This window comes from Apus apus, chromosome 10 (genome assembly GCF_020740795.1).
Source record: "Apus apus isolate bApuApu2 chromosome 10, bApuApu2.pri.cur, whole genome shotgun sequence".
NCBI classification, from domain to species: Eukaryota; Metazoa; Chordata; class Aves; order Apodiformes; family Apodidae; genus Apus; species Apus apus.
Window position 1 is genome coordinate 5,710,101 of NC_067291.1, and position 13,965 is coordinate 5,724,065.

Here is a 13,965-nt window from a genome sequence, read left to right on the forward strand (position 1 = left end):
CTCAGAAACACATGGGATGCACAGCCTGGTTCTGGAGCAATACATTCCTCAAATTTCACTAAGTATTATTTACTTTAGACATGCTTGGGGGGTGAAGGTAAAAGCTTTCTCAGGTTAGAAAAGAAGTATAATTGGAATAATATCAAAAACCGTATTTCATATACATCAGTGATTTGCGTTTTCCTTACAGAGCCCAACCTCACACCTCTGGATCAAGCAAACTCCAAGTGCTTCTGCAGGATTGTCCTGTCCTCATTGTGGGCAAGGACTTGCCTTCATTCTCTGACTTTTGTTAAACAGTTCTCTTGCTGTCTTCAGTACGCAATATTTAGCTGTTATCGCTGTTGGTTCCTTGTTGAGTTTAAATATGTGGGAAACAGAGTTTGGGATGGATTAAAATTATTTCCAATTGATTAATTTTTAATACAAGATCTTAGAAGCTATTCTTCAAATAAATAGAAGCCTATGAAGCTGAAAGTCGTTGAGGTGCCTTCTATATTCTCAGCTATTATGAGGAAAAAACATATTTTTGTTGCAGTTGCTAGCATACTCCATCAATGCAACTAAAAAAGGTGCATTTTTAAAACACAGCTTTTTCAATATTTTGAAGAGGCTTTTCTTTTTGAAATAAGTATTAGGGAAAGAACTTTCACTGTTTCCAAGGATCTTTTAATCTTTGTCCACTTCATTTTTATTTAGGAGGAATTGTGTATTTTTTACAGCAAATGTTTGGGGTATTTTGACTTGCAAAGTCTTAAGTAAACATATTTAATGCCAGCAGCTGACAATATGGTAATTGAAATGTGGTGGTCTGTGGGCATGTCTTGGTGAGAGCTCTGTTCTCATTCACTGTAGGTTACTGTTCTCAGCTACATGAAGACATGTTATTATCTTCTAATGAGCTAAAAAGCCTATGGCTGGTTCTATTTTTAGACTACAAATCATCTTGAATGCTTGTCTCTCCCTTTGGCTGTTGAAGCCCATGGGAATTTCCCATCATGCTGTGTGTGGATGGATGCTGTTGGGTGTTGGTATTGTTAGGGGTTCACAGAAGGGCCTGCAGTTGTCACCAACATTCTTGTGCCTCCAAGGTCTGTTGGCAACTGCAGCTATAACCAACCTGTGCACTGAATATCCCATTGCTTGCAGCCAAGTTGAAGTTGCCTGCAAGCAAACACTGAAGCAACTAAAATCCCTGGTCATTCCTTAATTGGAGATTAAACTTTGTTACAGTTCCCTCTTGTTGTTCATTAGTTTATCTGGATTGACTGTTGCTTGGAAATAATGAGTGAATTATTTGCCAAGGAGAATCTTGACTAATGTGTGAGCTATGCTTCTTTTGCTAATAGAGTAATATTAATTGTCTTAGTACTTACTGTTTGTTTCACTGTAGCTGCTTTAAAACTGCATGTCAACTTGTGCTACTTTAGGGATGTGGGGATTTCACGACCGGGACCTGGTTTTACGTAAAGCTCTCTATACCATGATGAGAAGTGGAGCTGAAAGGGAAGCACTGAAAAGAAGATGGAGATGGCAACAGACCCAGCAGAATAAGGAGGTCTGTATGGCCTGAAGACAGTCTTGTTAATATCATTTAGGATCAAAAGCTTTCTTCTGAAGTTTGCTGTGAAAGTTTTCTTTGCTATTGAATTCCTTGTGCTTCCATTTTGTTTGGGGAAAAAGATACTTGTATTTAGAATTTTTGTATCAGAATGCAGATGTGTTTGTAGCTTTGTGGGCATAAATACAGTTTTGTGCCTTCAAAGGTCTAAGATGAGTTTGGAACATGTAGGAAATTTTGGCTGCAAAAATTCAATGTCTCATTTAGCTATCACAAGCATTGTAAAATGAGTGGATGAAATCCACAACAGAAAGATTGTCCAGAATGGTGAATTAGGATTCTTAAAGGTGTGACCAAATATTGAGTAGTTGTTTCTTAACTAAATCTGTAGGTTTGGTTTAACCACTGATTAAAAGCTGTACTTCAGCATGTATTATTATCTGAAGATGTCTAGGCCTAAACAGTGGCTAGAAAAGCCTGTTTCAGAAGTGATCCTGAATGCAACCAAGTGAATATGCTTACATGCTTGGGACTTACTGTACCCTGCTTTTTGCTGGCACCAGTGAGTGAGCGTACAGCTTAGCTGTGACTGACTCAGCTACATCAGGCTACCTGAAAACACAGGGCACAGAAGCACTTACCCTTTCAGCTTTTACAAAGAGGAAGAAAGCATCAGCTGTCCATTGAGGAGGGCATTCATAGTAGTTCCATATATTAAGGAAGAAAGCAAACATCCAGAACTGGGCAGGAAAGCATGCTAACCCTGGTTGCAGGGAATTCACTTGGGTATGAGTAACTGAATCTCCAGGAGGGGAGCAGTGTGTTAGCAGCAGACCCACCTCTGGAAATCTCAGCCAGTGCAGTTAGGGGTTCAGATCTTTTCTAGTAAGTTAATATTCTTTCACCTGAATAGAAATACTGAACCATTCATGGTCCTACATACTAAACCCCATCATGTATGAAGTTCAAAATAAGTTAGTATGTAAATACTATTACAGAACTCCACTTACATTTTGTACCAGCAGAATGGTAAAGGTATTTCATTCTCTCCCATAGTCAGGTTTAGTGTACACAGAAGAAGAATGGGAACGGGAGTGGAACGAACTGCTTAAGCTGGCATCGAGTGAGCCTCGTGCGCATTTCAGCAAGAATGGAGGCACTGGTGGTGGGTAAGTGTTACCTTTTGTTCTCAGTAGGAAAGCAATACAGTACAGATGAACTAAGGTGTTTACAGGACCATCAAACTGCCTTTTCAACTGGTTGTGATTTTTTGGCATGGTAGACTTATCCCATTGTGATATTAAGCATTTTGGTTAAGTTTCTTTGTACAGTTACCACACTAACTTGAGGTTACTTCACATCCAGAAGTGTCTGGATTTCATAAATCCTAATTTATTAATTTCTGGAACAAGCATGTTGGCAGTAGCATTTAGCTTCAAGTGTCTTGTCTCACTGAAGATGTGTAGCTTTTTGTTTGAGGAAGATTTAGCGGGAAGATTGCCACTGCTCAGGTATTTTCAGTAAAAGATGGAATGGTAGAATAACATCACATCTTCCAAATAGCATCCTAGGAGAAAGCAGCTTGTGCCTGGATATCACCTTTTCTGTGCTTCAGGACAGCTTCAATGCCATCTTCTCATATTCATACATTTATTGAATTACTTTTTTTGCTTTATAGTTCAAAGATAAAATCTTCAGGGAGATCTCCTGAGGTCAAGTCACACAGATACTCTTCAAATTTTCTACTCCTAAACTGCAGTTAACCCTAAACATACAGGGGGAAGTAATTGATATTTTTGGTATTAAACTTAAAGATTAACATTTGGATGCAGTGTCTTTTTAAACAGAAAGCAGAATATCAGAGTTATACTTTGAACCCTTCTGAAAAAGCAATATGCTACATCAATCTTTGAACAGTTATAAAAAACATTTTAAAAATTAATATTGCACTGATTGGGAGAGTTGCCCTTTCTTTGATTCTCCAAGCTTTTATTGTGCCCATGTGCCCATAGATTGTCCTCTCAAATGCAAGAATTCTTTTGTAGGGGTCTTTATTTCAAATTAAACTGATTCACTATAATCCTAGTAAAGATTGGTGTGGCTAGAAGGTTTGGATAGGGTTAGTTTGCATTCCCAAGAACCCCATCAGATTCTTTTCTTGTCTAATTTAGTATCTTTTATCTAGATTGATTCCACAAGAGGCAGGCTGCTTGCAGCTACTTTGATCTCACTCTATGAAGTTGCAGTGTTTGCCAGTTCCTACCCACTGCTAACAAGGAAAGTGTGTTTGCTTGAAGACCAGTTTTGTATGCATGTTTAATCTTTGTATGATATCAGTAGCATCTTAGCTTATTATAAACTTAATTATAAAATTAGCTTATTATAAACAGTACCAGAAAATGTGATGGTTGCAGGGAAAACCCAGTACTGTCTACAGCCAGCATACATTTAGTTTACATGTTCAGAAGCTATTTGGAAAAAATGGACAGAAACGTATTTGTGAAAAAGTTTGGGGTGTAATAGTATCTACAGCATTTAAATGTGATGCACATTCAGAATCTGCTTTAAATAACTGGTGTTATAAACCATCCCTTGATTTCAGTGCAGTTGTTTCCAGAGTACAGGATTGTTGATCAGCCTTAAGAATGCAGAAGCTTCAGGTTTTGTGTCTAGTGTTTTTCATTTAAAATATTTAGTGTTTGTTTACTCAGTGCATCTTTTTCTCTAACTACAGTTTCCCCTGGAGAAAATTGCATGTGGTGAAAAATAAATAGGTGAATTAGGGCACACAACACAATGACAGTAATAAAATTTTTAGAGTGTATTCTCTGTGCTTTGTCAGAATATGGTGTTTTTCCTTCTAACTGCATGATGTCAAGGATAGGTAATTCTACTGATGTGGGAGAATGTTGTTTAGAAAATTGCCAGCCATATTATGTCTCGTTTTCTTCTATTTTGAGGCTAAAAAAATAGATTGGTTTTCATTTTACTCTCCAGTTTGTTTCCTATGTTTGTAGATATTTTCCTGCATTTCCTGTATTGATACGATTTAGTCTTCTAATAAGGGTCAATACATTTCTATTAAATTTGGCCATTCACCACCAATTTTCTTTGGCCTTTTCTGTCTCTTTCATGTACTATGTTGTTTCAGTATCTACCAGTTAGAGATGTCCTCAAATTTTGCCTTTGGAAGTAAATCAATCATCTTCACCTTTAGTTCCCAGGTACTCAGGGAGTATCACTGTTACATAAAGAATTAATTGGAATTTGTTTTAATGTTCTCATCGTGATTTGCATTTATCTTATTGAAAACCAAAGTAAGGATAAATAGACAACTGCTCATTTTTCCTTTAAAATAGTGAAAGAGGGATCAGGCAAGAAGCCTAGCCTGTTTCTCTTTACAATCATTCAAAGACAAAATGAATGTGACAGAATGAATTATTTTCTCAACTTAATGTACCCATGTTCAAAATAAAGCCCTTAAGAAGGGAAAGGAACATCAAAATAGTATTTTTGAGATGGGGTATGTTACATTCTTAATACAGTACCTGACTGGAGAAAGCTTGCAAATGAGTCTTTGAATTGTAGATGAGACATTCTCCTTTGGTGTCAGAATTAGCTGAAGCATCAGAAGTTGTATCAGCTTCAAAAGAATTCAGTGACAAGCCTAAGTGTCTGGAATTGTGCTGCCTCATTCATCTGCAAGTTCCTTTTAGTTATTTTTCAGAGTGAGCTACATGTAAAGGAGATGAGCAATTGTCACTAAATCTCCAAAGACTTCTTCTCTTGTTCTGATGCTTGGAATTTGGAAAAAAAGATCATGATGGGAGCGCAGACAAACCTGACTCTTTAAGTTCTTGTTTCCAACACATAGAGCCCTTCAAGCACTAAAGCAGAGCAAACAAATTAACTATGAAGCAGATTCTTGTTTTTAAATAGATTTGCACATCTTTCTCTAAATGTAACAAAAAAATCAGATTAACATAATTGTTTCGTTTCTCTCCATTTACAAGGAAACCAGAGGTACTGAATTGAGGCAACTGCTTTAAAAAAAGGCAAGAGTCTTGAACCCTCAGGTTTTTTTAAGGACCTAACTATTGCAATGCTGCTAGAAAGAAAATTCCAAACCATTCCTTCATTTTGTGGATCAGTCAGAGATTTCAAAGCCTGTTCTAGTGCTTGATTTAATATCACTGTTATTCACTTCTTGAAAACCTTGTAAAGCTGAAAGCTAGATGTTGTGATGTGATCTAATACAGATTTTGAAAGTGGATGACACTCTTATTTAGCATTAACTGTCCCCTTCTAGGTAGTTGTCTTCTATGCTGTTGACACTCTCTTTATTAATAAAGTCAAGTGATTTTAAATGGGGAAGAAGGGAGGGAATATTGCTGTCATCTTCCTGTGCTGTCATTAATTTTATTTAAGACAGAAAACCAGAGTATTTAAACAGGAATTGCCTCTCAAAAACATGTAATGTCTGAGGTTTCAGACTTTGTTGTGTGTTCCTAGTATTTCAACAAGCCAAGATTATCTGGGGAAAGTTGATTTAGGTTTTCTTTTTTATTATATGCCTTGCAAACTGCTTCCTACATACTGATTTTACCTGAGTAAAAAAGTATTTCTATTTTTAAAGATTAAGAAATAAAAATTGGAGCTCAAAGCATTCACATTCTGTATCTGCTTTAGTCAATGCAGTATAATTTTCCCCCCCTTGAAGAAGGGAGATGTCCCACTAATATGTGGGGGTTTTTTTGAGTTGAAGCTTCTTGCTGAAATACTGTGTAAGGAAATCACAGGTAGGTTCCTGCAACTGCCTTTAGCAGAAGTTTGTACTTGCTAGTAAGCTGTGGCTGTGGTGTATGTTGGTTTCAATGTTGGGATTTTTAAGCAAGGAAAGAAGGGGTTTCAGAAATTGGACGGTGGCAGATCATGATATGAACTCAGATTTCATTCTGCTCTCATGCCTGTAACTTATCACCAGGTTGAAGAACTCAATACTTGTCATGTTGGTTCAGTCCCTCTTGACTGTCCACAGGCAGTGTCCTCTTGTTCTGCATGAATCCTGAAACTCAGTCCAAAAATGGAAATAGCTGCTGGGAGTCTGTTGGACAAACTGAGCATCTGGAGCACATGTGTATGGGAAAGAAAAGCATTTCTCTGAAATTCCTGTCGCAACCAGTTGTCTCCTCTAATAGGCATCCTGTTACTCAGTTTTCCTTTGTCTTCTGCCATTGCTTGGGCCTTTCAGACATCAGGTTATGAATAGAACAGAAACTGCCCAAACATCCCAGGTAGGACTGGGATAGCTGGTCTCATTTTTTTAAAAAAACATTGTGTGTACTTGTCTTTGTCAAATTCTTTCAGTAGGTAATTTATTGATTTTGGTCACTTCTGAAATTTAGGACTAATTATGGTTTTGACACAAAACACCATGCTGGCAGCATATTAACACTTCATCCTATTTTTTTTTTTTGTAGAACTAGATGTTGAAAAGTATTTTCACCAAGTAAGGATAATTAATTTATTATGTTTTTCTCCAAAGATGTGTGTTCCTTAATGTTACCAACAATTCAAAACAAGGAAACAACTCTTCAGAGTGCAGAAGACTTCTCAAGTGCTCACATTGTTTTCCAATTATATTTTACATCCATTTTTAATTATTTTTTATAAATTCCTTCCTAAGAACAGCACTTTTGTCTTTGTCTTAAATTACTTGCTCATTGCAAAGCTCGTTGAGGATTAACTCTGTTTAGACCTATGGAATACTCCTCAATAAAACATTTACTCTAAAAATGTAATAATATCTCTCAGCTTTTTCACATGCTCTGTATCTGCTCCAGCTAGATGAAGAGGATGGAAATACTTTCATTAACCCATGTGTTAATTAGATCAGACTTGAAGAAAGGCAATGTAAAGGAAAGACTTGGGTTTCTCTGGTGTGCTGTCTTGCATTTTGTGTTCTGTTCTCCTACCATATAAGATACTTGGCATTGATTCTTTCTGTGGGTTTTCTGAAACACAAAGCTCCACTGGCAAAAGTGCTTGGCCTTGTATCCTCAGGCTACCTCTTGATCTGGAGCCCTTCTGTATTCTGTAAAGAGAATTTTCATCTCATCTCTGGGTAAATGGTGAAGAGGAGAGGGATGATCTTACTTCCAGATGTCTCTATCTGCTTTGTTGTCTGTAGAGGCAGTCAAGGCAAAACACTTCTGATTTTAGATGTCTGAAGTAGGTGAAATCAGTCTCCTTGGAGAATCTAGTAGGAAGCTGGATCTCCAGTTCCTTACACAGGTACCCTCCCCATATTACAAAGAATATGTTTTGGTAATAATGGCAGGAGAAAAAGTTGACTGCTCTGTACGTTAAATTCCTTCAACTCAGGCTGACATTCATTTTTCCTACATTCCCTAAGTAAACTCACCTGTATTTTGTTCAGAGGAACTAGAAAAACACTTTTAATTGTAGTCAGTGTGCTAAGGGTCACATGAAATAATGATTTTTGAGACAAAAGCAGATTTACACCAGGAGCTTGGCTAAGAATTACCTCTCATGTTCCCATTAGGCTGCCAAACAGTATAAAATAGTAATGAATTTTGCTGACTGCTAAACTAGGGTGGAATCTGAAAGTGAAAGCATTTTCTCTGTTGCTACTATTTAATTAAAAATATATTCTCTTTACCAATTTCTTACGTTACCTATTTCCATAATTGAAATATGTGTTTCAGGACAGTGGGAATATGAGTGACAAGGAAGAAGCAGCTGCTGCAATATGTTGGTTCACTACAGTTTCAGTGGTTGGTTCAAGTTGGTTCAGAAAGTTCCAATGTTGTGTCTTCCAGAGTCGATAATTCAGAAGATCCAGTGTATGAGAGCCTGGAGGAGTTCCATGTCTTTGTCTTAGCACATATTTTGAGAAGACCTATTGTTGTAGTAGCAGACACCATGTTACGAGACTCAGGGGGAGAAGGTAAGAAATGGATGGGCCTGAGTAAACTGAATGGTGAACTATCAGCAACAAAAGACCCAGGGTAACATACCATAGTCTTTCTGGCACAGCTGCTGCTTTTTCTGGGGGAAAAAGAAGGAGCAAAATGATAGTCTGTCCATTGCTATTAGATCAAAGTATACAAAAGTACAGGATAATTATGTAACTCTCACTTAAAATCCGTTTATCCTAGATATTTACTGTTAATAACCACCCAGTTACAGAACACGTTCCATCTCTCATTGGTCTAGGTTAACAAGGTTCTAATTTTGCTGTGTTATATGCTTAAAACTGCATCAGTCAATCTAATCTGACTTTGAAAAATTGGATTTGGAGTGTGTATATCTTGATTTTTTGTTTTTAGTAACTCCTTTGCAGCCTCTCATTCAAAAGTTTTCAGAATGTTTTATTCGATTTACATATGTGAGCACACAAATGATAGATCCATCTCTGTAGCCAGCTGTCTGAGCAGGACTTGGATGATTAAATCAGTCTCTCACTTCCTACCAGGCACTAATAGAATACTGATTCATGGTAGTATGTTGCTTAACTAAAGGGGAATGGTTGGTTGATTAAAGGGGGATGTTAAAGACCTGATGGAGTTTGCAGAAATGTACTTCTGCAGGAAAACAGCAGGTAATTTCACAGTTTCTGTTCAAATTGTGAACTACAAGGAATGGTTGTAAGGTTGCTGTCTGCTCTGACAGACATGATCCCTATTGCTTCATTCCCTCATCACTTTTCCTATTCCATATTACCCTCCCCTGCATTTTTTCTCCTTGACCCAATCTGATTCTGTCACAGTAATCCCAGTGTTTTTCTTACTGCTGACATCATGGACCAGCATGATCAAGTTACCCCAGTTTAACTGCTCTGTGTACAAAGTACAGGTTTTCAAAAAGAGTAATAACCTGGTCAAATTCTAATAGACTCACCAAAATGTAGATTTATGTCTTAAAACCAATACTGTTCTCCATCCCGAAGTCTGGACACAGCAGACCCCCTCAAAGAAAAAGTCTCTAGTAAAAACTTGTTTGGGTTTACTTTTTCCTTATGCTCATTTTGGAAATATTTCAGTAATGAGCATTCATAGTTGCACAGCAAAAGAAAAACAATTGGTCAGAAGCAAACACGTTGAGACAATTTTCCTGCCCAAACTTGCTGTTTCCCATCATTGAAAGATTCTTTACCTGTTTATATACAAAGGAAAGAGCTTTGCCCTTAGAAATGTAACTTCCCACTCAAGATCTTTTTGTAGGATTTTTTATATCGTTCCTTATTATTTATACATCCATATGCACATTCATACATTGATGATGTGTTTGAACTATAAACATTTGTAATGTTTCTTGTAGAAATCTGTTAATTGCAAGGCATAAGCAGAGTGTGTTACCAGGAGAACTGGCAGGGTATTTGCTGCTGATTATTAGAAAATATCCTTCTGCTTAGAAGTATTGCAAGAAGGTACAAATCTGCAAGTATGTGACAGTCATGAAGATTTTGTTACAAGACCTTACTATCTTTAATAGTAAATGATCAGAACAAGGAAAATATATGTAAAAGCAGAATGTTTTTATTTAATGTAATTTTTATAGTGAGATTTTATCTGTTGTTATGAATGCTCTCTGCATTGATTGCTCCACTTGAGGCTGCTCTTCTGGAGCTCTGAAAAAGTTGTAGCACAATTCTTACATACAGCAGAATCAACATTGCTGTCTGTTCTTTTACATAGTTTTAAAAAAATAATCTTCATCTTTGCAGCATTTGCACCTATACCATTTGGAGGAATTTATTTGCCACTTGAAGTTCTACCTAACAGATGCCATTGCTCACCTCTTGTGCTAGCCTATGATCAGGCCCATTTCTCTGCTCTTGTTTCCATGGAACAAAAGGATCAACAGAGAGAACAAGGTATGCTATAAACACAGGAACCCAAGGGTATTTATTGAATACAACAAAGTACTTTCTTCTACCTGTAGGTGTATTTACCTATCAGAAAAGAAACAATATCCACTAAGTGTTATTGCTGCATTCCTAGGAGGCTGAGTGGTCTAATCAAGACTGGGAGACAAGAACTCTTGAGTCCTGATCCTTGTGCTATCACTGTCTGCATTTGGCACTTAAACTGTGTCTTTGGCCTTGATCCTTTCTAGGCCTGAGTTCTGTTGGTGGTGAAACAAGACAATTTCTAGAGTAGATAGAATCCATTTCTTCCTGTCTAAGAATTTGGATTGGAATAGTATTGGTAGACTGACAAGACCCTCATTTATTTCAGGCACGCCTGTCTGCCTTCATATAGTACTTCATTATCACAGGTCTTACAAGAGCCTGTGTGCATAAATAATTTGATTGAATACACAGAACATAATTATCTCTGCAATTACTTTGCAGATAGGGTAACCACCACACACCACATCTTTTGCTATGCTGGTGTCCTTTAAGTGACAGGCTTGACAAAAGATCTGAGGGAAATTACTGTTCAGCTGTTCTGACCCTGCCTCTCAGTAGTTGTGATTCAGTGATACAACTTAGTGCCACCTAATGAAATATTCCTAACATTACAAGGCGTATAATCAACACTGCAAGATCTTGGGGTTGGTAACAAGGTCATATGTTTGATTTCTCCCCCAAGTGTTTTGTAAGATCCATTTTTACATGTTTTACTGTAGGGCCTTAAATACACAGGCTTCAATTCTGTGGAGCAGCAGAGACCACTTGGCATTAAGTCTGGGATGAAGGGGATGCTTTAGCTTTCAGCTTCAAAGCTGGTTGCAGTGAGAGGCTGCAGCAGTCTAACAGCTAACACAGCTTTGCTGCTGTTCTTCAGATGCCGTGACAGGAACTAGACTGGCACAAGGATGCTCAGATAATGCCTGTTTTTTGTAACTTGTCAGCATAGAGATGTTGGCAGCTTTGGCATGGAAGAAAGGAGGAGTCAGAAAACAAGGGCACAGGTGCCCCAGTATGTTGCCAGATTTTGAACTAGGAGAACGTAGCTGAGAGCTTGGAGCTACAGCCTCTTAAAAGGAGCATCTCTGATAGCCAGGCCTTTGTCCTCTTGTCTGGAGAGGATTTAAAACACATTTTGGTACGTCTTCTTTTTACCATCACATAGCTGGCATTCTGATGGTCCTCTTATTTTGAAGTCCTCAACATCTGATTAAAAGCTATAACTACTTTTGGCCGAATATGGTTTTCATTGGAAAACTCCAACAGTTAATTGTGCTCTCAGTTATGCCAGCCTCTTTGTTGCAATAATTTTATTAAATGCAGCAGAGTAAGCCCACATATTACACCAAGGAGTGTTAAAAGTGTATTCAGTTGTCACCTCTGCTGTACATTTCTTACATTTTTGTGCTTCAGGCGCTCACTTTATAGTGAATTTTGAACTGTAGAGTTAGACTCTCTGGTACTTATTCACACTGAGTTCCTTTGAGGAGAAATTCTGTTACAGTATTAATTTCTGTGCATCTTGCAATGGTATCTGCAACTGAAGTTAATAAGTATCCAGCTATTCTATACTATGTTTTCAGTTAATATGGGGAAAATATTTCAAGAATTACCTACTGTAAGCAGTAGGGGGCAACATTTCCATTATTTTTTTAGAGGTTTGAACCTTTTTATTTCCAGTCTGCAGAGATGAAAATACATACTTTCTGCAACTGTTACCAAATTGTCTGAACCAAATACTGACTTCACTGTGTTCATCTAAAATGCAGATTAGCTTCCTGTGTTCTGCTAGGTGAGGAGCAATATTTAACCAAAAATGCTGTTCCTTGGTTTTGACAAAATGTTTTCTGAACTGCAAAAAATACTATAAACAGCATTTAGACAATAAGTGCAATCATTTTTCAATAATTCAACACCATGATATTAGGTAATCTCTCCAGGTGTCTTTGCCCCTTGGCTTTGCTGGAATAAATACCTAGGTGAAATCCTTAAGGTTTCTAGTATAGAAAATTAAATTTCTTGATGGGTTGTCAGAGAAGCAGCAGTGACCTGCACAATGCTGAGGATCCCACTCACAGCTTTTACTTTCTTTTTCTAATGAAATCGAAGCCAATTGCTGGCTTTAATTAAAGCTGAAAGGGTTTTTCTCTTAGCTACTTACTAGTGATGAGTGATTGATGCTGTAAAATCAGAGTGCAGCCCCTGCATGCTGAGTGTAAAGCAGAGTCATTCAGACACGTATCAGAAGCAGAGCCCTGGCAGAGGGGAAAGGGCAGAAGAACCAAATGGGCTGGACTGTAAAGCTGGGATAGAACAGCAGTAAAGGGCTTTTCCCTGCACTCCAGACAGGCCTCAGATTGACCTCTTCACCCACATACATGTTGATCTGTGCTCCTCAATTATGTTAATTCACACTTCAAGTCCAAAATCCCTGTATCTGTGTTTTGCTTTGTTTCTTAATGCTGTTATCCATATGTTTTTGTTTCTTTGACAGTGAAAAACAAAAACGTACCAAACTAAAAAGACAAAATATAATTAACATGTATGTGCATCTGTGTGACAGACAGTCAGGAGTATTTCAAAATGTATGGTTTTCTGCTATTCTAATGGTTCTGTCTCCAGGAAATGTTTATTGTGCATTACAAAATGGTGATGTTGTCCTCCCAGAGGTCTCCTCTCCTCCACAGGTGACTGTCTTTGACTCCAGGAGCAATCAGTGTATTAACCTCTTCTTCTCCTACATCAAAATTGGAAAATGGAGCCTGGTATAAATCATCTATGGTGCTCTGGATGAGGCAGTTCTGCCACACACTCAAATTCAGCCCTTTTTCTTCAACCAGTCATGCTGCTTTTCACAGCTGAATAACTGTTGTTTTTGTTCCCCCTCCCCAATCCTTGTTTCTTCTCTGCTTCAGCGGTGATCCCCCTGACTGACTCTGAACACAAGTTACTGCCTTTGCACTTTGCAGTTGATCCTGGGAAAGACTGGGAGTGGGGAAAAGATGACAATGATAACACCAGACTGGCCAAGTAAGACCTTTCTGTAACTTTAGTGTTAAGCAGTAAAATGTCTTAAGTCATACTTGACTGAAGTAGTGGGAGAACTGCTAACAGAGAGGGCTTTGTTCATGTTCTCTGGTTGCATGGGAGGGTCTCCAGCTGAGGGTCACAATTCAGGCTGCTGTTACATCTCTCCCTGTTTAGAAGTATTGCTTTTTCTTTCAGGCTTTTTGACTCTTTGTTCCTTTCTTTTTTCATCCTTAGTTTGATTCTGTCTCTTGAGGCAAAGCTTAATCTTCTACACAGCTATATGAATGTAACATGGATACGCATACCATCTGAGACACGGGTAAGGTCAGCTTTCCCCCTTGGTCTGAACAAGACAGGAGATAGAAGGCAGGACGGTGCTGTGCAGATGAGGCTGCCTGGCCTGGCCAGCTGCCTGGAGACACTCAAGGGTCCTAGC

General features: G+C 38.1%; 1 protein-coding gene across 6 annotated transcripts in view; it reads left to right on the forward strand.

Moving 5' to 3' along the window:
* OTUD7A (OTU deubiquitinase 7A) overlaps positions 1 to 13,965 on the forward strand; it is a 117,777-nt gene that overhangs the window by 91,516 nt on the left and 12,296 nt on the right. For 4 of the 6 annotated variants that reach the window (XM_051628342.1, XM_051628340.1, XM_051628343.1 and 1 more), the window contains 6 exons: positions 1,431 to 1,558; positions 2,618 to 2,730; positions 8,404 to 8,531; positions 10,311 to 10,460; positions 13,415 to 13,529; positions 13,764 to 13,848. In XM_051628342.1, coding sequence (XP_051484302.1) covers positions 1,431 to 1,558; positions 2,618 to 2,730; positions 8,404 to 8,531; positions 10,311 to 10,460; positions 13,415 to 13,529; positions 13,764 to 13,848 — 719 coding nt within the window. The remainder of the gene's footprint in view (positions 1 to 1,430; positions 1,559 to 2,617; positions 2,731 to 8,403; positions 8,532 to 10,310; positions 10,461 to 13,414; positions 13,530 to 13,763; positions 13,849 to 13,965) is intronic. The other 2 variants (XM_051628344.1, XM_051628345.1) reach the window with 1 other exon arrangement.